This window comes from Leptonotus elevatus, chromosome 11, assembly GCF_054856555.1.
Source record: "Leptonotus elevatus isolate MCC_2025b chromosome 11, RoL_Lele_1.0, whole genome shotgun sequence".
In the NCBI taxonomy this organism is placed as follows: Eukaryota; Metazoa; Chordata; class Actinopteri; order Syngnathiformes; family Syngnathidae; genus Leptonotus; species Leptonotus elevatus.
The window spans coordinates 8,749,753-8,763,592 of NC_141249.1; the positions used below are offsets into that span (position 1 = coordinate 8,749,753).

A 13,840-nucleotide genomic window follows, 5' to 3' on the forward strand; every position below is an offset into this window, starting at 1 on the left:
TCTTCATAATGGGGCCCATAATACAGCCAATCGTAGTATGATCATTACAAAGTGTTGGCATGGAGTAACAAATGATTTAACGCCAATTTAATTATTCCTAGTGACATTGTTTTATTTCAATCCGTTGAACTCAATGACGAGACACGTGGAACAAACACTGTGAACAACACCACGAAGTGATGAAACATAGTTCAGCATACAAACACAAACAATTTATAGCAATGTAAGGTAAGCAGAGATTGGAATGGTTAAACGGAGACATTGTGCATTGGGCTTTAATCATTTTGTCAAACCGACAGCTTTTCTGCATAGTAGCTAAGTAGAGTAACTCATATTTTCATGTGCTCTACCTCTTCATGAAAAAAAAAAGGCAAAATATCAGTTGGTGAAATGCACCGTCACTAAATGCATGTGCCACATTTACAAATTGATGTGTTCAACAAGTACATTGTCTCATGTTGTGCAATGTGATCATATTACCGACTATTCATTCAGGTCAGACTTTCAATACAAACATTAAATGTGCACAGTGAGCGATACTACAAAAAAAATAGACGTGTCAAGATGCATACGGTAAATTCACTTACGACACCAACCCACAATCTCTTAGAATGGTTTAAAAAAAGGCACATTATGTAATGAATTCTTCACCATAGCATTCAAGTGCATTCTTCTCAATCCTTTGTATTTTGTTAATAAAAGATAGGACAATGACTTCCTAAAAATATTTTGACATTTTTGCAGTAATTCTTTTCTATTTAGTCACATATTTGTCATTTGGGGTTCTTTTAGTAAAGCTGAATTCACCACGACACCCCCAAATACAATCTCCAGATTTAAAGTGCTAGTCAACATTGTCTGATTATGTTAGTGCGTACAAGCACAGCACACAAGTGAAATATTTGACGTCAGTGTGATAATGTGCATTTAATGGTACAACAACTATTTGCCACCTTCTCCAACACCCAAAAATATCTTTAGGCATTGTTGACAGCGTGATTAGACGAGCATAAAACAAATACGAGTCATGTTTTTTTACACTTGTCCTACATCTGTACATATAGACATTGACACAAAAATACAAACATTTAGTTTGCGATCCCACGCCGGACTACTTAATGTCCGATTTTGCCGCGGGTATTCCGACTCTCTCAGGGGTTGGGAGCCCAGAGGACGACGGTCCGATCAGCGGAGGAAGAGAGGAAGGTTCTGTCCTTGGGATGCCATCGACACTGGATCACTTTGTCCCAGTGTTCTCCTGCTAACGTCTGAGGGAGCGCTTTTGTTAGGTCACCTGGGTTCAAAGAAAAGGAGTGAAAGGATGCCAATCAAGTTTCATCAGTTAGCATAACATGAGCTGCTACCTTGCAGGTCACTGATGATGATGTTGTTGTCATAGGAACCAGTGAGAAGATGATGGGCTCCAGGTGAGAAGCGTACAGAACGGATGTCACTGCTGTGAGGGCGGTACGTCTGGACGATGCGGCCTCCTCTGATGTCATAGAGCATGCAGGTGCTGTCCTCCTGGCCCGTGGCGAGCAGGCGGCCGCTGGGATCCACTGCCACTGAAACGACCGCACTTCCTGTGGGGAAAAAGGTTCCATATATGCAATAGTTTGTTGTTAGTCGGTTAGGGGGGGTCACTTAGAAATTTTTCCATTTTAATTTATTAAACACGGCAAAATCAGTCAATCAAGAAATTTTATATTGCTTATATATTATAATTAGGGTCAAATAGAGGCAAATAGTTTATAATTTTTTTTCTTATTCTTTCTTTTTTTTAATAGAATAGAACTGTCCCTGCATTAAACAGAATCCCATCTTTATATTCAGAACCAAAACAAAATCAATCTATTGTAATCTGACATTTTTTAAAGCAGTTCATTAATTAATTATTCATTATAAATTATTCATTTATTCAATTATTCACCACAGTGTTATAAAAATAAATGTTCCCATTTTACTTGTAAATGGTTAAATTGTATATTTTCATATCTAGAAAAACTCTACAGTAAATAATATGAATTAATTAGTAGTAGTAGTGGTCGTCAATCAACTGTACAAATGTAATTTTTATGATGGGCCGCTGAAAATGTTGGTGGGCCGTAAATGGCCCCCGGGCCATAGTTTGGACACACTACATTCAACCAACATTTTTGGGAAAAATAGCAAATCTAATGCAACTTCAGCATATTGAGCATCTAAGTAAGAATCTCCACAATTATACAAGGTCAACCTGGTCTCTTATACAATTTAACCACATAGTTAGTTATCTTGTACACACAGTTCTGTATACTGTATATGCATGGCTGACTCAATAATGCCCCAATAATAAGTAACAATAAAGGCATCAGAAAAGAACGGAATGTACACCGCACAGTCAGATTGTTCACGTTAGCATGAATGAATGAAGCGGACTTACCTGAGCCATGCAGGGTGGTACCCACGACACGCACGCAACTTGGAACCCGCAGGTCCCAGAAGCGGACGGTCTTGTCTTGGGACCCCGAAGCGATCATCCAACCTCCCCATGTGTATAGAGTCAAAATGTGGCCTGTTCAAAAGCACAGGTGACACCAAGTATATCATATGTACTATAATGTCCTTCTTTCTCACACTTGATCACAAATCGCAAAGTCTTCAAACATCAAGGTAAGCACCCATAGACGGAGTGTAGTTAAATTGTGTATATATGAAAAGTGTCTTTCCACCAAACACTTCAAGATACAGTACATATGTTTACGTTATCATTGTGGTGACGGATACTAAAATAGATCTGTATAAATCTCATTGCAGTACAGTGTTCCCTTGCTACTTCACAGTTCAGTTATTGTGGCTTCACTTTAGCGTGGGTTTTCATTTGTGACTAGAACTGTTGCATTTTTACCTCGCTATTTTGCGTTTTTTATTGCTATTTCTCTTCTGAGTCAAACAAGTCAAGAAATAAAAAATTTTTTGGGGGGGGGTTGTTTTACAAAAACTTGCATAACTCATTCACTGCCATTGACGGATATAGACGTCAAAAATTAATTTTAACTATTTCTATTAGTTTAATATTTTTTCCCATTTTTGTTAACAAGAGTATGAAAACCTAGATTTTTTTTGTATTAGAACAGATACAACATTTTTGATTAATCGTGAGTTAACTCGTGAAGTCATGCCATTAATTACGATTAAAAATTGTAATCGCCTGATGCCCCTAAATTTGAATAATCTTTTCTTTAAAAATAAATAAATAAATATATATATATATATATATATTTTTTTTTTATATTTTTGGAAAAATGGAAAAGAAATGTTTAACTAATATAAATAGTTCAAATGAATTTTTGACGACTATAGCTGTCAATGGCAGTGAATGAGTTAATACTTTGTCTAAATGTGTTGTTCAGTTATTCATTCATTCAGTGATCCATTCCGCCATCTAGTGGTTCATTACGAGCACACACACTACAGTGACTCAGAGCGACCATATTTCGCAAGCCTCCCACCAATTCTTATTTTGCATGAGCAGACGAGCATCTCGGCGAGCGACGGCGACTTAGCAGCCGTTGTGAACACCGCCGAGCGACCCTTAAAGACCAAGTGAGACAGAATTAGCAGCTAACAAGAGCGGCTAGCGGGGGGAGCTAGTAAATATTTTTTTTAAAAGCTAGTAAAATCTTGCGAAAGCAAAGCAGAATGTGACAAGCGACAGACCCAAATCACGCGAGTTAATGACGACCATCTGCATGCCCCAGCTGTGGAAGGTAAGCGGCGGTCGACCCGTTGGGTCAGATACTCGATGCAATACCAAAGTTGTCCTTTGGGCATCCGTAGCAGGAAGATGGCGGCGAAACATGGCATCTCGAGTAAGGTAAGACTACAGCCATGTAATATAGTTATTGAATACTAGACCTACGATTATTTATATATATATATATATATATATATATATATATATATATATATATATATATATATATATCAACCAGTTCAGGGTGTACCCCACCTACTGCCCGAAGCCAGCTGGGATAGGCTCCTGCGACCCTTGTGAGGACAAGCGGTTAAGAAAATGGATATATATATATATATATATATTTATATATGCGATACAACATTTTTTTTTGCATACTATTGACGGTTTAAAAAATGTATGAATTATTAGTTCACCACTAGATGGCACTAGAAATCACTGAATGTCCCTTTTACCAGAAGTCTTCTGCATTGCATTGTAGCTAAATGTATAATTCTGGTGGACTAATGCGCTTTATAAATTGTTGTTGTCATGACTACCATTGCTTCTACTTCCATAATTCCAACTGAAGTTGCTTCTTCTTCATCTTCTTTAAAAGAAGAAAAAGATGAAGAAGAAGATTGTAAAACTATCACCATCCTGCCTCTTTACTTTGAAATGGAAATAGAAGCCAATTTAGGACTATCATTGAAAGCTTAACTGCTTGGTGTAAATGTTGCCTCGAGACCTTGACTAAACATTTCAAGGTCAGATACCAGTGTGCCCACTCAAGGCGTGAAGGCCCTGTCCTCTTTGACAATCAGTGGTGTAGATGTTGCAGTCTCCGGCTCCAGCGCTAATCAAGATGGACCCGCCGCTCTCGGGACCCTCCATGAAGGCCAAGTCCCTGATGGTTCCGTCATGCATGCTGAACTCCAGATCAGGACCTGGAAGATGTAAAAAAAAAAAATCCTGCTTGAATGTGCATCATCTCATCAGTTTATGGTGACTGTAAACAAATAATTGTGTACCTGTCGCATTGCAGCTGTCGGCATTGAAAGGCAGAACTTTGACATATTTGTCATTGGATCCGGTGGCCAGCAGCTGTCCACAGTGGCTCCATGCGACACAGTAGATGGAACCTTTGTGGTGTTTGTTCCTTCGGAAGCACACCACCGGCTGCTTGACGGCGTCCGGACTGTTGAACGTGCAGAGAAAATGGCATTTTAAGATCTGGGCAGGTAAGTTGAACTGTGCAGTCCAGACCTGGTTGTGAGGGTGTCAGGGTAGGCGCAAACTCTGAGAGTTTTCGAGTTGGAACCAACAGCATAAAGCGATCCAGAAGGGTGGAAGGCAACAGATCGTACTGCCTGCGTGTCTTCAAGCTGGCTCACTTTTGCAAACTGCGTCTTGGCCTTTCCTGGCTATAAAGCAAGTCAGGGGAAAACAATTGATTTGATTTTTTTACCGGATTTCTGTTTTCGTGATCGTACCTGCTGGGTTGCGCAACGTGTCACACGACTGCTCGAATCATCTTGTCCTGGGCCTCCAACGCTCTCAGCAGCGCTGTAGTCATATCGCACGCATACAAAGATAGTAAGATACAACAACATACCTTTTAAAATCGCATGTAACTGATTTATTTTGGAATAAACTGCTATTTATTACCTTGCAGGAACTGCTTCCTCATTCACACTATCAGTCTTTGCTCTTTGCACCAGCTCCGGGTCTTGGCTGTTGGATGTGCTGCCGTCATCTGTCACACCATTGCACTGCTGGGTCAGAGGGGTCACCTCATCTCCGTGGTGGTCAATGGCAACGTTCATCTCCTCCAGTTTCTGAATGGATCTGGACGGAAGGCATTGTGAGTCTATTTAGAGATCTTCAATCCATGTAACTCACACTTTAACATAATCCAAAATGACTGATATAAAGACACAATTGTCTAAGATATATAAATGGTAGTATATGTGAGCATTTTATATATTATTAATTCACTGTAAGTGGATAGACTAATGGTTGTAAAACTTGCTGTGAACGTGATGAGTCTGTACATATATCTTTAAAAAAATATATTTAAAAAGACAAAAGGTTTCATGCAATATAGTGCTAAATAATGATCCCTCATTATTCCAACATAACCACTAGGGGGCAGCATTAACGCATTTTAGGCAATGGTCTTAGCACTCGTTATTTGGCTCTCTTTTTTTTAACCTGTAAGAAACCATAGTGAGCTACTAGACTAGATAGAAGAAATTGAAGTCTGAAAAAAACATGCTTGGATAAAGCTTACTTTCAAATAAAATTGTCAATATCTCCACCTTGTATTCATCCAAATAAAGCCAAACTTAAATCATCCACCTGCAGTGAACCAAATATAAAATATCAATATTTTATCACATATAGATGTAAAGTCAACTTGAAGTAAAAAGGACTACTTCAATGTAAAATATATGTTTTTGAAATAATAGACAATTAGAATATTTATTTTAGCTGGTTAATCCATGTTTTGCTCCTGATCCTCAGCATGCGGTCAGGGACATGCAGAGGCTCCCTTTCCCCTCCCCTGCATGTCAAGAGTAAAAAGGTATAATAATACATAACATTATACACAATAGCACAATAAAATAGTAGTAGAAATATTAATAATTACATAAAATTATCTGCAATTGCAGTTCTGTAGTCCGTGCTTTACGTTTATTTTCTTTTTCGATCCAATAATGTCAATGATGTCATCATTAAAATCAATAAACTAGCTGAATTTGCATATTTACTATTCAAACACATGGACCAAAGGGTAAGAGCGGCTCCGTTGTATCATAGCATCTTTCCTGCCTCACGGTTGTTGTGTGCCCTCACACACGGCAGATTTTTTGTTTGTCTTTACATCGCCAATGTACATTTGATCACACGTGTACTGCACCTCCTGACGTCTATAACTTGGAGCCACTCACAAGAAGGAGTCATGCCATATCACTTACAGTATGACATATAACACTTAATATTTCTTGGGTCATATCGGTTTACTGTGACAACTGGTGTAGTCTCCCAGAGAAGTTTTTCAGGAGCGCTGTTCCAACTTTTAAATGTTACACAAGATAGGCAGATTCCATGCACTCGCAATTTATGAGGTTGCTGGACAAAATTAGAGCAATGGATTATATTTTTGTAACTCAATCATATATTTGTTTGTCTCTTCCACAACTACTTCCAACTTTATTTGATCACTTACCGAGTGAGAAAAGTCTCCGTGAGGTTGTTTTGGGCTCCGTCGAGTGGCTTCACCCCCCCCTCGAGCAACATCTGCTGGTAAAGCTGTCTCTGCTGTTGCTTCTGCTCCAGATGTTGCTGCACGCGCAGACGCTGCCGGTAGTACTCCTGCATGTGCTCTGCCGAGTCAGGCTGCTGACACGCATAGACCAAGAGTAAAGCATGGTGAGTGGTCATTTCTCTGTGCAAGCTGTAGCACCTTTTTAAGCGATGCAGTACTTCGTGTTGCTGTTGTTTGATTGCCATTTTGCTATTAGTGCTCAATTTGGTAAAGAAACACGGGCAGGGCTGTGTTTTCTTCAGGTACTCTGACATTACGAGAACATACATGTTATGTTTATTGAAAACTCCAACTTGGCCATAGGCAAACATGCTAATCAATGCTGGTCATCACAAACACATGCAAGAGCACACACCTACACACATTGACTGCATACATAGACAAACTCTCCAAAGAGCTTCTCAAGGCCTTATGCTACATCATCCATGCCATAAAAAAGTTTTCAGGGACCTCATTGTCCCTTCAACATTGTCACCGCCACTTTTCATGCACACACACACGCCGCATCCAATATGAAAACACGTTACTCCATTAGCTGGAACCTGGGATGCATAAAGATGAGTGATGAAGGAGCCACTGGGCCATCGTGGGTGCGACAGCAAATCAAACCAGATTATCTTCCGCCTCTTCCCTTGACCTCCACCACTTTCACGCGGCGGTGGCAGCGGGTCACGAGTGTCTCTGGACACTTGCGGCAGGGCAGTTACGAGGGATTTATGAGCAGTGGCGGTATGGAGATGAAGCGGTTCAGGGGTTCAGGGGGAATCTATTCTAAATCTCATACTCTCTGTTACTTTAGTAATAATTCCCATGACAAGACACTGCCTCAGACAACCTTTGCTATTTGTTTTTATTGTCTTGATTCATTGAAGCAATCCGGCCTGAGAAGCTAAAGGTGAGTGCTTAAAACTATTTACTGTACCTGTGATGCGTCCCTTATCCCCTGACAACAGCCATCACATACACATAATTTAACGAGAAGACAATTGTGTGAAGACTTTCAAAGAAAATATATGAAAATGTTCAAATTTGCCCCAAAAATGAATGTGGTATTCCTTGATCTGATCTTCAACTTCAAGTTAGCTTGTGCATGAAACAGGACCGCCCTAGAAAAACAAACTGATTCCATTTTTCATTTCCTCTTAAGAAAGACGGTGAAAAGAGTGCTTTAATTATTGATCTTAAAGATCAAGAATTTTAATGAAAGCAATGTCAAAGAAGGTCAAGTAAAAAAAAAAATTCTTTACAATAAATAGATGTTCCCCATAGTCTAAGTACAGCATTCTGATCAATATTGCTTGTGAAATATGAATTAAACCGCAAAATCCACCCATTTTATCCATTTCAGGGGGCGGCCATTTTGCCACTTGCTGCTGAAAATGACATCACAGTTGCTCAGGGCTCAAATCACGGCTCATTCACCTGTTTTCTAAATTTGGTCATGTGACGTTGCCAAGCTAAGCTGTTATTTGGTTGTTACCTCGCCCATGAGCAACTCTGATGTCATTTTCAGTCAACAACAAGTGGCAAAATGGCTGCACCCTGAGATGTATAAAAGTGGAAGGATTTTGCTGCTTAATTCATATTCAACAAACACATACTGTGTTTAGACTAGTGGGGCCACATAGAATATATTATTGTTAAGAATTTTTTTGACTTGTTTTAAAATTAAATAAAATCAACAATATCTGTCTCTCTTAAATCATTTTCTGGTTGCAAATGTGCCAGCTCTATGATGTCTAAAGCTCAAGCAGCCCATTGTTTATTTATTGAGTATTTATTTTCAAATTCATAGTTTGTAATTTGAGTTTGAAGTTCCATAAAACTTTTGTGACAGAAGTGCTGGAACTTTTCTGACACATCATTACCTCAGCTGTTTCTGTGCATGCCGTTCCACCGTCTCTCCCAGGAGTCAGAGGGGTACGCGTGGTCTTGGGACCCTCCAAACCCCGTGGATACTTTCTACAGTCAAAAAAAAAAAGAGCCTGTTAACGTCAGTTCAAACAAGAGATTCAACGTTAATCAATTTGTTTTGTATTTCAAGTCACGAAGCAGTTACGATATTTACTTCTCAGGGGAATCATCCAGCTGATGAACATTACTCTCCACCAGGCTTCGACTGAGAGCTGATTTCATGTTGACCTCCATGCCTCTCTTATCTTGGGCAGCCAAGCCGTGGGACAGACCGTCCAGAGCCGGGTTCAGGGATCTGGACATGTACGTGTCAGCAGAGTGCGGCCTCTGGCGGAAAGGTGAGGCCGGGCAGGGGGAGAGGCGGTTGATCAGAGGGGTAAGAAGGTCGGCGTGGCCGGCCTTGCTGGGCTTGACAAGGCGTTCGACATGGATGTTGAGAGTCTTCTGTTGGAAGGCGCACGAAAACGCACCAGGCGAAAGTTTCTGCAGCCAGGACAGCAGCGATAGATCCAGTTCATCGCAACCGTTGCCGCAGAGCAAGTCTACACCGAGTAATACTTCGCCCTCCGTTATCGCCTCGCCAGTTGCTTTGCTCTGCAAAGTAAATGTGTTCGTTAAGACCGACTGAATTGATTTGCACTATGTATTTGGTCTCATATGATAGCATACAATGTATATGCCAAGTAGGAAGCTTCTGGTTTTACACCAACTGCCCGAAAATGCCTGATGTAGACCAGTGGTTGTTAACCTTGCTGGAAGTTCTGGCTCTCTACACATTGAAATGCAGCAGATGCAATGCAAACCGCAGAGGCCCCTGAATTGAACCCTGCGGAACACCAGATAGAACAATCAATGTAGTGTGATCACCTGTAGCCATTGATGGCCAAGCGGGGCATATCATCACGAAACCTTTGAGTCGGGTGTGTGTCTTGACCTCCGCCGAACCCCTGGGATTTGATCAAACCCAGGTTAAAAACCACTGGTCTAGACCCCCTAAGTAATTCCTGACATATCAGTTTCACAAGACCTTCATACAACCGTCAATCATGACTTCCTTCAACAGCAACAGACGCTCTTAAAATCTAAACTAAAGACTGGACTGGACTAGACTAGACAAGACTCTAGACTAAAATCAGTTCTAGCTGCAAAGACGTCGCCTCACCTGGCAGAATTCGACACAGCACTCATAAAGAATGCCTTTGATGAGCAGCTGGAAGAGGCGGTTCCCACTTGCTCGGAAGCCTGCCTCGCTCAGCTTCCTGTCCGCTGGAATGAACTCGGCGACCATCGCGCAGGCTTCCTCGAAACAGTGGACGCGCGCCGTACTCGGGTTCCAGTCCTTGAACTCGGCATGGTGGGTGAGGCGAGGCAGCGTGAGGAGGAGACACAGTTTGCTGTAGTCCTCTTTAGATGGGCAGAAGTCCTCCAAGTTGTGCAGGCACTTGACAGCCTCCTGCATGGTACACTCCAGCTGTATATAATGGAAGATTCATTAGAATGAGTAGCTGTCAATATGATAATTTAGCATTTAGCATTCATAGCCTGAGGAGCTCAACTTTTTCTATAAAACGCTCTCCAGTACATCAAAGCAGTCCCCAAATTAACACTAACTGATTGGATGCTTTGAAGTGATGCTTTATTTCAACATAATTGCTAACTTCACTTTGATCTTCTAGAAACATTTTCATGGTTCCTAAAAGTGTAAACTAACTGACTGCTTTGAAAATGTTTGAACTTGTTGACCACAATGATGTTCTGTTAGACAAATAGTAATAACCTTCTTCTTAGTGACAGTGTAAATTCCCATGTAAACGTACATTTTGGGCATCTTCAGTTGCAGACATGGCATTATTTACACAAAGGGCCTCAAGAAACTTCTGCTTCAGAACGATATAGCGGAACCTACAACAACAAAAATGTATTGACATTTTCACAATTCATTCATTCATTGGACATGTTTCCGTCAAAATACCCCAAGAAACAAGAAGTATACGTATAAGACTCTTTTCAGCCTGTTTTTATACCCTTTGGTTATTTTGAGAGGGTGTTCTTGTCTCATGCTAACTGCTAACTGAAGTGCTATGTTTTGTTAGCTTGAGAGTCCTTGCTAGCTACAGGAAGCTACTGCAATTCAATTTGTCAATTTAGTGTGCAGTTACCTCCTACTCCTTAGCGGAAGCTAACGTTGAAAATACCACCAACTAATATGCGTCCAACAGCTCTGCTTAGCATTTGGCTTTGACATCTTAGTGTTTCTGTGTTCAGATGTTGCTTGAGTCTACTTGACAGTCATTTAAAAAAATAGGCAATTAACTCATTCACTGCCATTGATGGCTGTAGACGTAAAAAAAATAATTTGAACTATTTCTATTAGTTTAACATGTTTTCCCACTTTTGTTAACAAGAGTATGAAAACCTAGAATTGTTTTATTTTAGTTATTGTACATTTAGAACAGATAAAAATTGTTTTATTAATCGTGAGTCAACTAGTGAAGTCATGCGATTAATTATGATTAAAAATTAAAATTGCTTGACGCCCCTAATTTTTTAATAATCTTTTCTTTAAAAAAAAAAGATTATTAAAAAAAATTACTTTAAAGAAAAAAGAAAAGATTATTAAAAATTAGGAGCGTCAGGCGATAATTTTTTTTCGTAATTAATCGCATCACTTTACTAGTTAACTCACGATTAATCACAAATTTTATATCGGTTCTAAATGTACAATACAAGTTTTCACACTCTTGTTATCAAAAGTGGAACAAATGTTAAACTAATAGAAATAGTTCAAATGAATTTTTGACGTCTATAGCCGTCAATGGCAGTGAATGAGTTAAGTTACAAAAACCTCTTTAAGTAAGAATATACCTCACTCAACCCTATACTAGAAACAAGATGTGACCATGATAGGAACTTGGCTTCTTGGTCATGTTTAGTTGCTTTTACCTTTTCTTGTCAAACTTCTCCAACCCTTCTAAAGGCTGAATGAACTGCATCACCTCGTCCCATTGACCATCCAGAATGAGTTGCCTGTCAATGAAGCGCAAATGAATTGTTTTTCTTGAAAGTTATTATGCGGTTTGTGATGCTGTCGTACCTGAGAAAGAGCATGTCATCGGAATAGAGACCGTTGATGATGCCGCTCTCCTTCTCCAATGCCAGCATGCTGATGTGCAGCTTCCTGGAGCTGAGGAAGTCGAGGACCAGCTTGACTACTTCTGCTTCCTTGATGTTGATTGTCTCCTCTGCTGTCATGGTGACCGCTTCAAGTGGCGGTTTACAGGCCACTTCAAGACAGATGCATTTGGAGACAAGTGACAATAACTCAATCAGGTATGACTTGTCCAGACACTGTAAAAATACACTACATGATATCAGCAGCCTGTTTTTAAATAATTTGATTCAAGACAAAACACGAATATGTCAAGTGCATATGTAAATGTACCCTTGCAATAAAACATTATCTTAGGATTTATCATGGCAATTTTGTTTTAAAACAGCTCTGCTATAAGATTGTACCTAATGGTGTGACCGGTTAAATTATAAAACACAGAGCACAAATTTATAAGGAATTCGTTTTGCACTTTTTGATAAGTAATTCATTTAAATAGTTAATTATTGCAACCCTGGCTAGTGTGCTATTACAGTAACAGCGAGAAAAAAAAACACACACACAAAAAAACCAAGAACGGCCCAAATACTGCAACTTGTGTTTGCTGCAACACCAGGACGGACGTTATCCAAGATCCAACGTCTGCAATTCAGTGATGCGTTTAAGTACATCACGTGCATCCTTGCTGGCATGCCAATGACACGTTGATCAAAGGTGTTGCCGCTGCATGCATGCTGTGCGGTGTGCACTATGTTGACAGTAATGCCGTGCGTTTGTGGCGGGTAGGCACCGCCCAGTCCCTTCACAATCACGCACGCACGCACGGAATAGCGCAGACTCAAGCCATTCATTTCCACGCTACAGACATGACGTTACCGAGTCCTGACCTGTCAGTGCGCCAACAACGCGCCAAACCAAACGGCGTCCGAAAAGGTTTCGTCAATAAATCCCGGTTTGCTAGCAGAGCTCTCCTCCTGTGCGCAGGTTGCGTTGCCATGCGGACGCACGCAGCCGCAAACGTCCAATCAGGTGCGCCATTATCGCAGCATAGACACACCTACTTTCTGCAAGCAGGAGTTAAGAGTAAAGACCCACAACTTGTCAACCGCAGGGACACTACAACTCTATCTATCTATCTATCTATCTGTCTGTCTATCTATCTATCTATCTATCTATCTATCTATCTATCTATCTATCTATCTATCTATCTATCTATCTATCTATCTATCTATCTATCTATCTATCTATCTATCTATCTATCTATATCTATCTATCTATCTATCTATCTATCTATCTATCTATCTATCTATCTATCTATCTATTTATCCATCCATCCATGTCCGTCCGCCCGTCCTATAAAAATAAATGTGATTTTCCAATTTTGGAAAATTACAACATAAGAACAAGAAAGGTTTAATTTTGTTTTTATATTACCCCCCACACACACATTATGTATTTATTTTGACATATTTTTGGGGGAAGAGGGTCTTTGGGTAACAGCACACGGATCTAAATATATAGTGAAATTAAATGTTTTACATAAAGGAAGTTTTTTTTTAATAACGGAAGGACACATTTAATGACACAAATGTTTATGACTTTAAATGATATAATTCCATTAATTACATATATATTTAAGTAAATATTTGTTTGTTTGTTTGGTTTTTAATTTTGGTCCTCCATAGGCAACTTATGCTTGATTTCAAACTCAACATTATTCATATAAATGAATGAATAAATAAATAAAATAAGGCAGGCAGGAGGAATATAA

General features: G+C 39.8%; 1 protein-coding gene across 6 annotated transcripts; it reads right to left on the reverse strand.

The window, feature by feature from the left end:
• Positions 1-95: 95 nt before the first annotated feature.
• LOC147165725 (WD repeat-containing protein 47-like) lies at positions 96-13,105 on the reverse strand. Of its 6 annotated transcripts, none has more exons than XM_086089441.1 (16): positions 12,957-13,105; positions 12,055-12,244; positions 11,904-11,987; positions 10,778-10,862; positions 10,123-10,431; positions 9,115-9,554; positions 8,915-9,008; positions 6,948-7,117; positions 5,384-5,563; positions 5,209-5,281; positions 4,982-5,139; positions 4,747-4,913; positions 4,492-4,662; positions 2,423-2,554; positions 1,365-1,583; positions 96-1,294 (listed from the first exon to the last, which is right to left on the reverse strand). In XM_086089441.1, the coding sequence occupies exons 2-16, from the start codon at positions 12,210-12,212 to the stop codon at positions 1,152-1,154; spliced, it is 2,583 nt and encodes an 860-aa protein (XP_085945567.1). In that variant the 5' UTR covers positions 12,213-12,244; positions 12,957-13,105; the 3' UTR covers positions 96-1,151. The 6 variants fall into 6 exon arrangements, with proteins under 6 accessions (XP_085945567.1, XP_085945566.1, XP_085945570.1 ...); XM_086089440.1 differs by having other exon boundaries at positions 6,948-7,120; XM_086089444.1 differs by lacking the exons at positions 10,778-10,862; positions 12,957-13,105 and having other exon boundaries at positions 6,948-7,120; positions 12,055-12,085.
• Between the last annotated feature and the right edge of the window lie 735 nt (positions 13,106-13,840).

What these genes read in the sequence shown, in the direction of transcription:
- LOC147165725 (XM_086089440.1), bottom strand. Translation starts at nt 12,212, where the DNA reads ATGACAGCAGAGGAGACAATCAACATCAAGGAAGCAGAAGTAGTCAAG. An exon ending in CGCCTTGAGTGGGCACACTG is followed by an intron (nt 2,555 to 4,491) that starts GTATCTGACCTT and finishes GCTTTTGAACAG; the next exon opens with GCCACATTTTGACTCTATAC. An exon ending in CATCATCAGTGACCTGCAAG is followed by an intron (nt 1,295 to 1,364) that starts GTAGCAGCTCAT and finishes CTTTGAACCCAG; the next exon opens with GTGACCTAACAAAAGCGCTC.